The 16924-nt window shown below is 41.3% G+C and overlaps 1 protein-coding gene across 6 annotated transcripts in view; it reads left to right on the forward strand.

The window, feature by feature from the left end:
- DYNC1I1 (dynein cytoplasmic 1 intermediate chain 1) overlaps positions 1-16924 on the forward strand; it is a 170419-nt gene that overhangs the window by 116480 nt on the left and 37015 nt on the right. For all 6 annotated transcript variants that reach the window (XM_088533467.1, XM_088533469.1, XM_088533468.1 and 3 more), the window contains 4 exons: positions 4586-4732; positions 8426-8539; positions 11261-11394; positions 14615-14759. In XM_088533467.1, the coding sequence (XP_088389593.1) occupies positions 4586-4732; positions 8426-8539; positions 11261-11394; positions 14615-14759 (540 nt within the window). The remainder of the gene's footprint in view (positions 1-4585; positions 4733-8425; positions 8540-11260; positions 11395-14614; positions 14760-16924) is intronic.

Raw genomic sequence — 16924 nt, forward strand, 5'->3', positions numbered from 1 at the left:
GACTTTTTCACATGTGTTTGCTCAGCTAGAAAATCTAGCCAGGAGTATCCTGAGTATTGCCTGCTGCAATATAACCTGGTATTCAGGAGTCTAGAAATGCCTGTGAACTCTTCAGATCCCTTCTTCCCACTGCTGAAGTATTGTTTGGAGATCCATCTGGTGTCAAGCGTAGGCATATGGCACCAGTGTGACAGCGCTGCCTGTGGGGGTGGTTTCCTGAGCGAGGGATCACACTGCGCGCAGTAGTCATTGCCTACTTAAAGTCATTATTGTTGAGCACCCAGGTCTTTGTGAACTTGTTCAGCCGGTGGCTGGGCAGAGTGCCATTCGGAGCTACGGACATGAGCGCAGGCAGGCGAATCTCTGGGGCCTTGCGCGCATCAGATGTGGGTACTGAGGTCAGGCTTTGCCAAAAGAAAAATCTAAATGGCTGCCTGTCCTGCGCATGTGTATCTGTGGTTAGAGGGATATGCCATCATTAATACAAATCTGGGCTGGATTAAGCTTCTAAAATAAAAAACAGCTCTGCCAGCCACTTGAAGAGAGTTTGGGGCCTGTTTGGATTGAGTGCATCAGTGCGGAGGGAGGAGGCGAAGGCTGTGAAACAAAGTCCCCACTAGTGTTGTCTCTGTAGCAGTTCTCTACGTACAGGGTGAAACAAGCTGACAACTGTCAAAATGGGGCACTGGGGTGGGATGTCTCATTCCCTTGGCTTGTAGGCCTCTGAAGGGGAGAGCGACATCTATTTCTCTGAGACCAGCCCTCTCTTTGCTATGCCAAGAGCACAGCCATTGTATTTTTCTTCTTAAATTATGCGTTCAAAGGTGTTCCTGATGTCATAGCTAGGAGCAGAAGTTTTAGCACTTGTGGAGCATGAGCACCAGTTTGTCAGATAAAAATCTCAGATTTATGAGCCCAAGCTGACCCTGCCACTCAGCTGGGGCATACTTTGAGCTAATTTGGATTTGCTCCTCTGGTCATTTGAGCTGCTCACCTCTGGGATGAAGGGACCTGCCCAAGAGCTGTGGCAGCAGTGTCAGGATGACAGGACCCTCCAGGAAGTAGTCACAAAGATAAGGGAACAAAAAGACTGAGTGGAAGATCACAAAGGCCACTGAGAAAGCCAAAGAGAGCCAGAGAAAGTTAAATCTGTATGCTGTGTATTTGCTTAGAGGGAAAACACCAGAGCATTAAGACAACCAGTTAAGTTATTCATTGTCCCGACAGATTCAGAAGAATGAAAGTGACCAAATACTGGAGATCCCTCGGCTGTTGAGGGTCCGGACAACTTGTACACACAGATGTTGTGTTGTCCCAATGAAAAGATAAATTTGCTAACCCCATGTTCAAAAGGCTGCTATTGTACCATGGACACTCACACTCCTTCGGGAAACTCCTTCTGACATTATCCTTCTTAAGCTGCCTTCTGTGGTGTTTCCATATGCTAGGAAAGTACCTTCCTCTTTCCTTGGCTTGCGTGAAGTAACTAAGCAGCTACAGCAGGTAAAATTTACCTAATTGAAAAGCTGGGAAGCTTTACTGTTTCAGTATTAGAAAGTGCTGTGGGATTGCACCAGAAAGGTGTGGTTGAGGTGCAAAGGAGGATACACTGTTATTTTGAAACCTCACCATATGCTGGTTCTTCCCTCTCTGAAGTCAGTGTCAAAACTCAGTTTTAGGGGAGATAGATTGCTTCAATTTGCAAACAAGATGCAGCCTGGAGGCAAAAAAAGGCCTATGGTGCTGGGAATGGCTTCTGATGCTCTCCTTGAGCACAGAGCTGTTTAGACAGACTGGAGACCTGTCTGCTGCTCTCTCCTATTAAGGCTAAGAAACGAGTGCTTTTAAAGTTGTTAAATGAATGAGCTGGATCTTACAGCCCTTACTCATCTGAGCACTGCCATTAACTCTAAAAAAATAATCACTTTATTAAGTGCTATGGAGTGGAGTCCTTAAACTGTTAAATTCTAATATTTGACAGAAGTTTTCCTTCAGTAGAAAAAACAATATTGACATAATTAAAAGGATGTGAACATTTCATCAGCTAAAGAATATGAATTACTTTGGCACGCTATGTAAAACTAGAAGTAGCGCAGGGGGCATGTGTCATGCCTGTAGGTTATTTTTGAGCTTCATGAAAAATACACTTTAGCAGTTTATGTGTTGACCATTCAACTGTATTCTGGGATTCTGAATTCAAAAACATTCTAACCATGAAAACACAACATTTAAAAATACACTGTCCAGTTGTTTTTTGCCCTGCTTTAGAGTCTCCCAAGTTTGTTTCAGAAAAACTGAGAACTTTGTTGTGGAATGAGTGTTTGAATTTGGGTTTCTTAAAATATATGTGGAGCCTTGTAGCTGCTGTGGGGTGTACATAGCGGTGTAGCTGTACTATTTTAAAATCATCTGGCTATTTCACTTCATGTAAGAATATCTGTCATGTTAGTTATAAAGAATGAGAGAGGTTGATTAAAACAACTCATGAAGCCATTAAGCAAAGAGATAAAATGTAGAACATGTGCTGCAGGGTCATTTTAATTATAATATATGGGGGAGTCTGTGGAAACCGTATGGCAACTGAAATGTAGCTGAATTTTAAATGCCTTTTAGCAGTACTGAGGCACTGTTACTGAGAAGTGACTTTTTTCTTATATATAATGTTAGTAAGTCCTTTGGAAGTGGTGCTTAAAACCTGTATTTGGTTGCTACAGCTGGCTATAGTGCAATTATTATGCTCAAATGCAAAGACCGATACAGATTAAAGCAGACATTTATATATTCTAAGGGTCTAGACACTAGATAGTAGACCATGTAACATCAGAGAAACATATAGAAAGCTTTAGTAGAGAAGGGATCAAACATGTCAAGTGAACACCCATGAGAACTCAGAGAGAACGGTGAAGAAAGTGACAAATTATTTCCTTAGCTGATCTTACTAGGTAAAAATATATGATTGAATATATTTCTGTATGCTAGAAGTACTTTTCACTTATTTTTGAATATTATCTGTCTTTGAACAATAAATATCAGACAACCACATGAATTCAATAGAAGCTGAACATTTTTGTTCATTCTTTTTAATCCCAATAACAGAGATAAGGAGTTAGCACAATTAATTCTACCTCTGTTTAAAAAGCTATTTAGTATCCGGTTTAAGAGTTCAAACCTGTCTCTAGACACATCAGCATGATGCATACTGATGAGAGAAGACTAGACATTTGTGATCTACCCCTTCCAGGGACAGAATCCTCAGCTGGATGACACGTTCAGTTTGGCAGCTCCTCTGTTTCCAGTTCAGGAAAGATTACTTAAATATCTGCAATGCTATTTGTGAAACTGAAATTTAATAATTTGGCTACCATTTGGTCACTGAATAAAATGGTCTGTCATTTCAGGATATCACCATTTCATATCACCACTTCAAAGTATCTTCTCATTAAACTATAACAAAGATTTATTCCCAAACTTGTTGCAGAATCAGAATATGACCACTAACTGTGAATTGAACATTGTGACTGTAATTGACACAGCAGTTAAAGTCTGTGGTTCGTAAGCACTACTAAAGATGCCCATGGAAAAATTACATGTGCTTTTGTTTGCAGAGTATGCCTATATTAGCATGTGAATTCTCAGGAAATTATACGAATGCTGTAACTTTTAGTTTCCAATTTGCATGAAAGAGAGGTGAAGCATCCAGGACCAATTATAAAAAATGGAGAACAGTTCCTTCAAAAGTGAATGGAGGACTTGAGGGAGTTACAGCTTGTTGCTCTTGGCTGTAGCTTTTTGGCACATGCAGATTCTGGGGTGTATTCCCTTGAGGATTTCAGAGGTTGTATGTTATTTTAAAGAGATTGGAAGGAGGTAGCTGAGATAGATATACATCTCCATACAGGCTTGTGGGGCACTTCATCAGATAGCCAGGGCAACTGCTACACCGGCCTGGCTCCTCAGCATCCCCAGTGAAAGAAAATGTACAGAGGCAACCAGCTGTCACTCAGATGAGGAAACTTGTTTCTGCTCAAACAGTGCTTACGCTTACACCTACACATATGTAATTGCCTCTGTGATTAGACGAGGACCTATCTGTAACAGAGAAACCAGTCACTGATACAAGATCCTGCTCTTGAGCCAATGCTCTCAAGGCAGTCCACCCTGAGGTGCACTCTCGAGGGTACCTCACAAACTCATCCCAAATTGTTTAAGAGTTAATACCCAGTGGGAGCAATAAGGGAAGAGCTTTCCCTGTGAGAAAACCCTGGGACAGGAGTCTCTCTGTCTGGTTGGCATCTGGTTACTTCAGCATTTTCTGGAAAGGAGAGGAAGCACTTTCCCATCACTGTCATGGACAGAGTGTCTCAGGGTTTTAGCACCATGCTAACACTCAGTCCATATATTCTCCTAAACGAATGAGACTGAACATTTTAGTCTCAAAGTAGCTCTTTGCATATGCTCTGATGGCTTTTGTAGAAGTTACCTGTTGCGCAAGGAAATGTGATTGCTAAATGACATTGGCATTTCCTTAAGCAGGAGAATTGAAGGTGACTGACCATGTAACCCTCTCTCCTTCTCTACCCTCTAGTCCTCTGTGATGTCCGTCTGTTTTGCCCGCTTTCACCCAAACCTGGTTGTTGGTGGCACATACTCTGGCCAGATTGTCTTGTGGGATAATCGCAGTCACAGGCGGACTCCAGTTCAGCGAACTCCCTTGTCTGCAGCTGCTCACACGGTAAGGTTAAACGTCACCTCAGCCTTTGTTGAGAGGAAATGGTCGGCAGGGAAGTGGAGCTCCCTAGATGTGCCTATGATGCTGGATGTCACACTCGTGCAAATGTTATGTGTGGTCCTCGTGGAGAAAGAAATAGGACCATCTATTTTAAGTATTTAACCAGCACACTTGGTATGGAACCTCAGGTCATGAGGAAATCATCCTTTTGAAGAGGACAGAAGTGGTTACAAAACCTGAATGAGGTTTGTACCTATGTGCCACCTCAGTGGCACTGTGCCTGGGCTCAGGCACGCTCTTCATGGGAGCAGGCAGCTTTATTCTGTGCGTGATGAACATTCCTGAGCTTGGCACTGGGCTTGGGGCCATCCAGACTTGTTCTTGGAGTTGTAGCCAGAGTCCCACCTGGAATACTGGAATAGGAAGTGGAATAGAAAATATAGGCTGAAAGGAGGAGGAAAATGTAATGATGTGATATAAGAATATGGAAACTTGTAGAATACTTCCTGAAACGTAAGAAACTGAGGTACACAAAGCACTCAGAGAGATAAGAAAATAATCTTGTTCTAGCAGAGAGAAGGATTAGACAAAGTAGTAGATCTTTTGCATCTCCAGCTTTTACAGTTCTGTGATTCTTATCTTTGCAATTTGCAGATCAAGGTTCAGCTTTTAGTTGACTGTGACAGCATAATCCCCACAGTTAAGAGACAACGTCTAAAAGCCATGTCACATGAATTAATGCAAAGGATTCAGTCTGGGGCCAGCATTACGATGGCATGCATCTTATATTAAAAAATGACAGGTGTGCACAGACACTCTTAGTGGGCCAGGCAGTGCAAATATTGTTCCCTAAATTTCCACTATCATGAATGTTGATGCAATAATCTAATGATCTGTGCCATGGGTTGCAAATTCAACATTACTTTTCATTTCCCTAATGTTTTTGCTCATTTTCTTGCCAGTATCTGAGCTAATGTTGTTCAACCTGCATGAAAGGAAACAGTCTCTCCTGCAAGTGCAATTTAGAGATGTAGTAGACCAGAAAACTAGTGGCAAGAAACTGACTGTCACTGAAAATTGAGCAACTGGGATCCAAAAATCTAGCGGAAAAGAAGAGATTAATGGGAAGAAATTTGTTTAGGCTCAGAAAAATGTACAAGACAAAACTGGACCTCCTGGAATTATACATTAAACTAGTTTTATTATTGCAATAGAAAAATATGTGATGCTTTGCTTTTGACAATTATAAATAAATGACTTTCAGTTAGTTGTGGATGTGGACTTTACATACTGTCATGAGTTGGTTTAAACAAGTATTTACCAACCCTAACATGAACCCTAACACGAAGAAGGATGCTGTTTTCAAGGAGTAATCACATTTTGCAATGAAACAGTGTTTGCTTTCTGTTCACATATAGGAATTACATGAACTTTAAATGAAGTGTTGGTTGCAGAAAGCTGACTTGAACCCTAGCTGCCAAGAAAAAGAAAAAAAGGATTAAATTAGGATGATTAAATTGGGATGAGTGATGCGGTTGTTACTTTGTGTACTGATAAATGGTTTGAATAGTGTTTTTTTTTAAGCTGCACCTAGGCCATATTTAAAAAAAAAAAGATTTTTCTCTTTTTCTTATTTTAGTTATCTGAAACACACAGTGTGTTGTTATCACTGATATAAACCTTCCTTAAATTTAGCCTCGCTGATTGCCGCTTGGATTCACCAGGAAAGAGAATTCTACCCGCAGCTTACTCACTAATTTCCTTTCACACCCACCACACATCTGCACTTGGGACAACAGGAAATTTTAATTAAGACAAAACCCTTTTGCATGATGATTTCATTTCCAAAACAAATAAAAGCAAGCTGGCAGCAAGCCTTTGAAAGGAAGGCGCCTGCTTAGGCTTTCTGTTGCATACAGTTGGTTGTCTTTTCCATCCATTTGCCTTATATCTTTTCATTTCTGCCATGAGTTTTATTATGCATGAAATTGATGACCGGCAGTGCCAATTAAGGCCAGACCAGGCACAGGGAGGTGCTGCTGGAGCAACATGGCTCTCTCCTCCCTTCTCCCTAAATATCCTGGTCATTCCATGGCTTATTTTAGTTTCCTCCCATTCTCAGTATGCCAGGCACTTTGGTCTCCTGGAGGACTAACAGCCATTAAAAATTAGGGCTGTGTTTGTTTTGGCCATCACGCGGAGTTAACCATTTTTAGCACTGTGGTAACTAGCGCACTACAATGGAGCACGAAAAGGTCCATCTTGGTGCTGACACCATGAGCCACATCAGAGACACAGATTTGGATCCAGTGTATGGTCTAATATTCATTTGATGAACCAATATCAAGTGCCAATCCTGAGAGACAGAAATGAGGGTCAGAATAGACTTTGTGATTTAGCACTGTTTGGTGCATGCAGGCGGTCTCCAAGCACCAGGTACATTTTTGGCAGCAAATCCTACTGCGTCCTCCTTCAGTGTGTGCTCCCCAGTATTCGGGTGCTTCAGGCTTCATGCTTAGAGATGGAGGTGTTTACCCAGCCCACTTTGGCATCTACCAAGGTAACTAATCTGCCTCTGAAGATCTGCTTTTCACTATTGCCTAGATAGCTGTCTAGATAGGCAGTCTAAAATATATGGTGGCTGTGCCATTTCTTTTGGTAGGATCAAATGCTACATTTCTAAACCTAAATGCAGCTAGTGCAGAAGGAATCTCTTATGAAATTGGTCCTAATTCTTTTTTAAAGTATTCCTGGTAAGCATTTTGTCTTCCTGGAGACACACGTCTTCTATTCATTTGCAGAAGAGGCAGCGAATGGCAGTTTTGCTTGGGCTGCTTTCTATGCATCTTATCCTTTGTTCAGGAGGATCACCTGTAATGGTCAGAGGATGCTAAATCTCAATGCTCAGTCTGACTGATTTTCCTCCCGGGAGATTGCTGATCTTGAACCAGCACCTAATCCTCCCTAATCCCCAGTCACCATCAGATGTCAGTTGACACTTTAGACTCAAATTATCACCAGGTCCTTGAAAAATGAAGACAGCAAGTACCATTATTGTATGCTAAAAGGAATTCAGCCTCCATGAACCAGTGCTACCTACCATTGTGAACCAGATGTAACACCATAAACAAATTAATCACTCCACATTTTTACCAGTAGATCTAAAAAAGTATATGGGTCAGTGATGGAGAAGGTCAAGAGACTTGTTCACATTTTTCTATCAGAGTACATTTGCAAGTATTGAAAGCTAGGCAAGGCATGAAAGCTAGATTCTGGCAAAGTCCAGGTTTTACACAGCTGTTTTGTTGAATAAAGTTATCATTTTGAATCCATTTGGACAATTTGCTTCTTTCTGCCACTTATTTTCAGTGTCAAAATCCATCAACAGAATGATGCATGTCCCTGCGGATAAAATCTCATCCACATTATTTCAGTGTTTTCACAGCATTACTCAGCTGAGTTGTTTTATGATGAGGAAAATGAAGCTTTGAAAACATTACAACCTCTAAAATATGCTTTTAAAATTTTAAATAAAAAAGGCAAATTTAGTTCCTGTCTGGCAAAAGCTGTGTCCTGAATTTTCCTGGTATTATGTGTCTATTTAATCATTATTTAAGATACCGTATGAGACCTTAGAAATTTGTTTTTGAAGATGTGAGAATGGGTCCCTTATTTTGAGTGCTAATGTGTTTCCAGCATCCTGTGTATTGTGTCAACGTCGTTGGAACACAGAACGCGCACAACCTCATCACCGTCTCTACGGACGGCAAAATGTGCTCCTGGAGCCTGGATATGCTCTCAACTCCACAGGTGGGTTTGTTTTCACCTATAGAGGGAAAAAAACACCTTGGTTAAAGCTAGATACCAGCTTAATGGAACACAGTTCCTAAAAGCCAAAACCTCACGTCCTATACAAACTAAAACCAATGGATGCACTTGAAAGAGTACAGCTTGCTCCCAGCAGTCTCTGCTAAGAGCCAAAACCCATTTCCTTCACCACAAATCATGTAATTATTGTAATACGTTAATACACAGGTCAGTTTCAAGTGAAAATGAAATAATCCATTTTAAAGCACAGTAATTACAGAAGTCGCCCGTGGTATAAATTGTACTTACTCTGCAGCCTTGTTTAACAAACACGGACTAGAGCGCGCTGCTGCTGAACACACCCTGCGCACAACGGGTTTCCGAGGCACACCGGCAGAAAGCTACCTGGCTGTCTGCTCTCAGTAGCCAAAGGGACACACAATGCAAATCTACAGTTTTAAAACTATTTCCCCCCCTCAGGAATGTTTTTTGGTATTTTCTTCCCCTCCGCCCGCTTCTCCTTTGCATTAGAAATGGAAGGAAAATCAGGGAAGGTGCCCAAACCACTAATGATTCTAATAATGGAAAGTAAACAAGGAATCTGATGCTGAAAGGGATCTATGGAGAATATCTTTTAAGTGTTATCTTTTGGAGCAGTACATTTTCTGTTCCAATCTATCATTCATTTTTCATTGATCATTTCTTATAATGAAACTATGTTTTATGATCATTTTCATTAAACATTGTAAGATCTGATCTTGTTTCAAAATGGTTAGTAGAAACTCCTTTTAGTGATTCTATTAACCATCCATTAATCACGGATGCAATTACTATCGTGTTATATGTTTTTCAGTGTTGACATGAGTGGTGGGACTCTGCTCTCCTAACTTTGCCATCTAAGTTAGCTCTGTGCCAAATCTAAGGCATTAGAGTTGCCTTTGTAGATATTCTGCTGAGAGACTGGGCACTCTCAGAAACAAGGACAATTTAGCCCATCCAAATGTGAAATACGATTGCAGACAACACACAGTGTGGAATTGTCAAATCATAGAGTGGAAGTGACCTCTGGAACTCATCCAGTCCAAGCCCGTTCAGAATGAGGCCAACTTCAAACAGATCGTGCTGCTCTTGCTAATTTGAGACAGCAGCATGAGTCTGGTAGTTGCGTCATGGGATCATGGGAAATCAGTACACTTCTGGAATAGAAGAAGAGGCATCTAAAATGTCCCAGATATCTATTTTTAGGCACCCAAATCTCTTCTCCAATTTCTCGCCTGAATAGAGATTAGACAAATGCTACTTTTATACATTTTCTTACCACTATACAACATTTTGAGCAGAAATTTGTGAAAATCTCCATTCCAGGACTTCACTACTCAGATGGCTCTTTAACAAGTCAACACCTTATTACACTGAAAAGTCAGTGCATGATTTGTGGCACTCTTGCAAAGAAAGGCATAGATTTGAAGTCAAGCTGCATGCCCTACCTTTGAACTGGGAGGAGGCAGTGTTGTAGGGTTTATGTCAGTCTGAAACTTTCCCAAGACACGGATCCAGGGTATGTGGCCACGGCATATGCACCAGGAGGAGAGAGCCCACTGCAACATCTGGCTGTGCCTCTATGGAGACACTAAAGGATGACCTCATTCCAGAACATTTTCACTGAAATATACGGGCCACAGGTGCTCTGCCAAATCATTTACTGGGCTTTATTTTGCCTTTTTAGTAGAACTAAATGTATTTCAAAGAGAAGTATAAATCAAGCAACAGTATTTCCTCGTGGATTTGCAGCTTTCATCTCCCACAGGCCTTCCCACTTTCTTTAGCCACACCAAAACCCCTTCTGAAAATCAGTGCTAAGGCTCTGACCCTAGAAGACTAGCAGCTTAGCTATTTTAAACACACAAAGCATGCCCACTTAAATAGGCAAAAAATAAAGTTGCTAAATCATTCAGCCCTTTTGTGGATTCTTGGGTTACATCATTTAAGCTGCAGAATCAGAAGTTTAAGGATGGGAAAGACGCGCTCAAAGCACCTGTGTTAGGGAAGAGTTAAAAACTGACATGCTGGTCATACTTGCGATAGCAAAAATGGCCATGCTGATTTGCTTGGAACTACATCTACAAAATAAAAAGAAAATATGCTTGCTGGCTTGGAGTCATGGTGCACTCCATCGAGAATGTTTATGGCTTCAGAAACACCCTGAAAAAACAGTGTTTAGAATGATGACAGTGACACTAACCCAAGTTTATAGACGGACAAATGGCACTGTCTGATAAATGCCTCAGGTGCATATGATATTATGTGTATTTCCTGGCAAACAATTGATTTCAAAAATGTTTGTAAATAGAAGGTATTGTGTATTTTATTAGAGCCTTGGGCTGGCAAGTGTAGCCATTAAGGTATTATCTTTACTTTCTGCACCATTAGTTTTTAAATTCTTACCTGTCATCTCTGCCTGATTTAAGATTATGTAGCACAGACCAATGCATTGCAGCCACTCTGAAACGTGTGAGACAGCAGCAGGGGTGGCAGGAGCTGTGCATCCTAATTTATGACATTGCATCTTCTTGCAATAGCCCATAGAGAAACTGAAATTCGGTGACTGGGTCAAATGATTTCTTCTTCCTCTACCTCCTGCTAGCCTGTATAATATTTAGAAACGAATTAGCAAAAACAAACTCAACAAAACTGCAGAATAATAACTAAGGCTTGTTTTGGTAGGAGAGCATGGAGCTGATGTTCAATAAATCCAAACCAGTGGCGGTTACAGGAATGGCTTTCCCAACTGGAGATGTCAATAACTTTGTGGTTGGCAGCGAAGAGGGCACAGTCTACACAGCTTGTCGTCATGGAAGGTGATATTCAGTATTTTGTACTTAAATAACATTGTGCTTCTGTGTCGGTGAGAGTGTGAGGTAGCCAAGTATGTGTGGGGAATGTTTAATTTTTTTCTCTTGGATCAACAGTATCAGTGCTGTTCTGTTTCACATGACGAGGATGGGAATTGCTTATAGCCATTTATACTGGGCTAGTTGCCCTGGACTTTCTGTGTAGTCAGTGGGGAGCAATAACTACTTTGGGGATTTCTCTGACCTTTTTCAGGCGTCTGTTTGAAGATGAGATGATTGGCACTTCAGAAATGGCTCTTTCTCACCAGTGATTATAACGGAAGTCTAGACAGCTAGCTCAAATGCAGATGTCTATGTCTGGGCAGGCTGCATCAGGTCCTAGGAGACAGTGTTGTTGAAGGATAATCAGGCCTAAACCACTTGTAAGAGATGGTAATCCACCTTCTTAGTTTTTACCATCCTCGCTTCATCTTCAGTCTCCACAGGCATATATGGAGTAGAGAAAAGCAATCACGGACACGTCTGCTTGTGAGAAGCAGAGCACGTGAGTCCAGACGCAGGGGCATCCCAGTGCAGCCTAGTGCAGACTGCCTAGCACTGCCACCCGCTCCTATGGGCAGCTGCACTAGCAGGCTGGCAGTGCTGGGGTATCTTCTCAGGGGCAGTTTGGATGTGGTCACCCTCTTTTGGAGGTCAAGAGCTTTTGTGCTGTACAGACAAAAAAAAAAAAATCGATACCGTTTGGCCTCAAGGCCCCACTCTGGGCTGCCGCCTGTTTCATTAGTTACTATAGACATAGCTGTAGTGTGCCAAGATGTGTTGACTTGGGTTGACCCTCTCCCAGGACTGTACCTTGTGTTCTCTTACACAGTGTATTTACATTTCTTTGTTGCTCAATTGGATGCCCAGACTGTAGTTTAATATTGTATTAAAAAAAAAGGTCAAAGTTCTTTCCTTGCCCCCAAAACCTCTTCGTGGCACAGGCAAGACAGGGAAAAACATACCAGCTCTGAGATATTCTGTGTGCAGAGGCCAGAGCCGAGGCCAGCAGTGAGGATGGAGCACAGACTTTCACTCTAACCATTCCTGCGAGTGCATCACACTTCAGGTGTGCTGCTGACTGTAACACACAGGGCTCTGATGACAGCCCTGCACCACCGAATGGCTCTTCTTCTGCCCTTAACTGTGAATGCACCCTGTCTTGTTTGTCTGCCTCTTCTAGCTACGCCACCCCAGGCTGCTAAGATCATTTTTCTCAGTGCATCACTGTAAGTTTTATATCAGCATTGTTCAGCCAGGGCCTGACTTTGCAATATTCTGCCCCTCTGCCCTAGATTTCTATAGATACTGTGTCCGAGTAGTCTGGACAGGCCATTAATGTAAATCTTGATAAAGTGACCTGGGAAAAGCTTAGTCTAGTAGAGTATTTTCTAATATCATTTACAACGATAGCCAAATTGCTTTTTTTTTCCATAAATTCCATAACATGTCTCTTAATGAGCATGGCTGTCTCAATGAATAGGGCCTGAGTGCTGGAAGACAGCACTATCTTCTTTCTGCTTCTAAGGTGAGGAAGGTGCAAATCCACTTCTATAATTTAAACCAGTCCTTTATTTTGCACCCTGTAAGCTCTTTCAGGATGCAGTTAGAAGCAAGAGGACTCTCACCACAGGCCACTTTGAAGATCGGTTCCTCCAGTTTATTAAAATGAGCTGCAGGATGCTTTTGTGCTCTGTTAGCTTCTGTTAGTAGTTTCATCCTCCAGGTTGCTCAAACACCTTTTCTAAAGAAAAAAATCCCTCCACATTCCACTGGTAGGTTTAAATTTTGCCCCTACACTTCACTAGTTTTCCATACGCTCTAAATTAGTATTTTATCACATTTCTTGTTTGTAATAAAAAAGTAGACACTGCTACACTGTTTAAGATTGCAAGGCTTCTATTACACATTCCTAATACTGTGCAGGTACAGTTTTACCTATATTTTTTAAACTACTCTTATTTAAAATATTTTCATTTTAGCCTGATTGATTGCTAACATCATTTCAATACTGTGTCTTTTTAGGCATTATACTGATAGGTTGTATGGTGACTGGTGGTTTGAATTAGTCTTAGGCTGCTAGGATAAGTGAAACATGCCCAAGGGCTTTTCTCACGTTTAATCTTTCAAACATGCCTGGCTTGTCCCTCACAAGAGAAGGAAGTTGTCAGATCCTCTTGTTCTCCCACCTTTTTAGCAAGCCCTCTCCTTGAAGAATATACACCTTTCCTGCTGCTGCCTTTCTCCCCCAGAGCTTTGAGGTATCATCCCATTTTGTTTTGAGAGGCTCTGTGTGCTTCAGCCTAGCGTAGCAGAAAGTCAGATGCTTTTTTGTGGGGGGAAAGCTGTGTCAAAACCTAAGAGATGTGGAAGGTGTTCCTCCTCAGGCACTGGAACTTCTCATACCCTGCTGACTGAATGGCAAAACGAAAAGATGGGGATGAAAGAAGAGGTGTGTTTTGCACCAAGATTTTTGGGCCAAAATGCAGAGAACATGGCAGCAGAATTCAAGCCTTAAGTTTAACTAAAAGGGTAATTTCATCATTCCCCTTTCCTTATACAGAAGCAGTGGTAACTGATTTGGCACCCCTTGCTTACAGAAGAACAAAGCTCTGCATGCAGGCGCTCTTACATTGCATTGTGTTTTTCCTTCCTAATAACTATTCTAGCTTCTTGCTAAGAGAATCTTCTCTAATGACTGTAGGATACCTGATCATGTGAATAGTTCCTTCACATTTGGTGAAAAGGTTTTTGATTCCTGGTGATTTGTCTGACTGCTGTGGAAATTTATTTTAGGTATTTAAGAGGAAAAGAAGTTGTTAATGACAAGTCATTGACATATTCACTTTTTTATTCTTTGTGATAAAGACTTACTCAGATCTATAAGATATAATGTAATTATAATTATTTTATAATTATTCATTACCACTGTTTCAAGCCATAGAGGTAGACACTGTCATGTAAGAGACAGTAATGCACGTCTTCAGAAGGAAGAGAATGTCTCCACATGTTGGATCCTCAGTATTACTTGTACATAGCAGAATGCCTTTTCAGAAAAGACCTTAGTGAAAGAAGAGAACACTACCAATTAAATGGAAATTTAGGAGGAAACAGAAATCTAAGCGTAAAGAAAGATGTCTGGTGCTAAATCAAAATCTCTGAATGTAGATATCTCTTCTTCCTGCAGTAAAGCTGGCATTGGTGAAATTTTTGAAGGCCACCAGGGACCTGTCACGGGAATCAATTGTCACATGGCAGTGGGTCCAATTGACTTTTCCCATCTCTTTGTCACATCATCGTTTGACTGGACAGTCAAATTATGGACTACAAAGGTAAGAACTCTAAGCTGGAATGAGACAGACACATTTTAGTGCCCTTCAGACTATGACCAGGAGACCAGGCTGTTCTTGCAAAACTGCTGATGCCCTCTGGGGAGAAAAAAATAATCAAAACAGGCTGAGATCATATGATAAAGCCCTTTGAACAGACTTGCATCTTCTTTTGCTCACAATTAAATCAAGGCCAGAAACTTTTGCTGCAAGGTTCTGTCCTAAAACCACTCAGTTCATCTAGCTGGGGCTATACAGCACTTCTCATTTTAGAAAAATTACCTATGTGTGAAAATGTTGTTGTCAGAAATGTTTCAGGTTTAAACCATCGTTGTATCAGATCCCATGAACCGTATTACTGAAAAAATGTGCTTAGAATAGGTTTAGTGATAAAATTGTCAGTTTACCTAGCATAACTGTGTCACCCCTGCTCACTGAGTATTCCCTATCCTATAAAGGTAGCGACAGATGGCCTGCACTTCAGTTTTGACCCTAATGAATTTCACTAGGCAGGGTATAAGATGTCTCATAGTGCCATTCACTAAGCAATCCATCCAGCACTCCTTGTTCTAGATGAATTTTAGGACTAATACTGTGCAGTATGATAGTAGAGCAGCAGGAACCCTTCCTTCTGATGAAGGAACAGAAGAAGCACCCGTAGAGCTTAATGCAGTCAATATCAATTGTGGAATTCATTGCCGCAGGAGGTTGTGATAGCCAAAAGTATAAATAGCCCCAAAGACTGTTGGACTTCCCAACAGAAGCAAGAAAATATATCCTGGCACTTCACATACTCTTCTCTGAGCATCCCCTATCATCACCGTGAATCTGTTGCTGACTGTTCTGTGGATGTGCTCATGTGAGCACTGTGAGCAACAGAAGTGTGAGCCATAGAAATGAATATACAATCCTGTGAAACTCTGGAAACACAACACCCAGGAGAACCACTTGAACATGGGATAATGACAGGGTGAATGAAAAATGTGGGACACATTAAACAGCCCAGTCTGTTTCATGATGTAGGTTGAACAAAACAAGTGTGAGGAGTAAAAAGAAAATTAGGTTAATATTCTAATTGTCTAAATCATCTTAAATGGTTATTTTTGTCATACAGTGGAGTGGGGAATCTGCCTTTTAAATATCAGGCTTTTGTCCAGATTGTCTCTGATTTCATCTTGACCTGCACCCAACATAGTTCCAGTAGGGAACGATGACCCTGTCAGGAAATACCTCACCGTGTATTCCCCAGAGACACAGGCACTTAGACACGTGGGCACTGCAAATGTGAATACAGAACTGTTCCCAAGGGGCTGTGTGACAGGCTTGTGCTCCGAACAGAAGCACAGCCACCTACATAATAACTGCAATCATCCCCTGTGGTGGCTTCCTAATGTGTTTGTTAATGGCCTGATCCAACGCATGTGCTAACGAATAACTATCTTTTCCTGAACTTCAGTGACCACAGCTGTCAGTTTTGTCTTGAGTGTTACCTTTTAGCAAACTTGTTAGGAAGCAATTAGAATGATTTTCATGATTTGCATGTAACTATAAACATCAGCAACAGTCAGTGGAGCAAGACTCTCACAGATGGGGCTGGACAGTGGTTGTAGGCAGGCTGCAATGGGCCTTAGGTGGTGAAAGGGATGGAGAATGACCTAGTGCTAGAGAACATAGATTATGGTTGGTTGGGGCTGTCTAGAATATTTGGTGTCTGAGATAAGAAAGTACAGGACAGTGGTACCTGGTGGCAAGGAAATATTGGATAATGGAAGATGAAGCTGTATAAAAAGATGAAATGTAGGTACTAGAGCTCATACAGTCCAAATAGAGACATTCGGAAGAGTCCAGGGCAGGCATCAGACACTCAGCTCGGCGCTGAGTCTGGCCATAAGGGTCTGATCCATCTGCAGTTTGAATAAAATTATACTAAGGGATAATAAGACTTGGGTTTTATTTTAAACTCTTGTGATTTATGAAGTTTGCAAAAACACTGTCACAAGCATATTTTGGGCCCAAAGACACTGCAGTTAGCATTTCACACACTGTTATTAATCAGTGGGCTTTGAATAAGCCCATCAGCATGTGTGATCACTTGAAAAAAATATTGGATTAATCTGAGGTGTGGAGCACTACTGCAGGTTTGTGAGAGTTTACTAAACTAAAAAATT

This window comes from Tinamus guttatus, unplaced genomic scaffold, assembly GCF_059628265.1.
Source record: "Tinamus guttatus ecotype Peru unplaced genomic scaffold, ASM5962826v1 Tinamus_guttatus_pri_ptg000503l, whole genome shotgun sequence".
Classification (NCBI taxonomy): Eukaryota; Metazoa; Chordata; class Aves; order Tinamiformes; family Tinamidae; genus Tinamus; species Tinamus guttatus.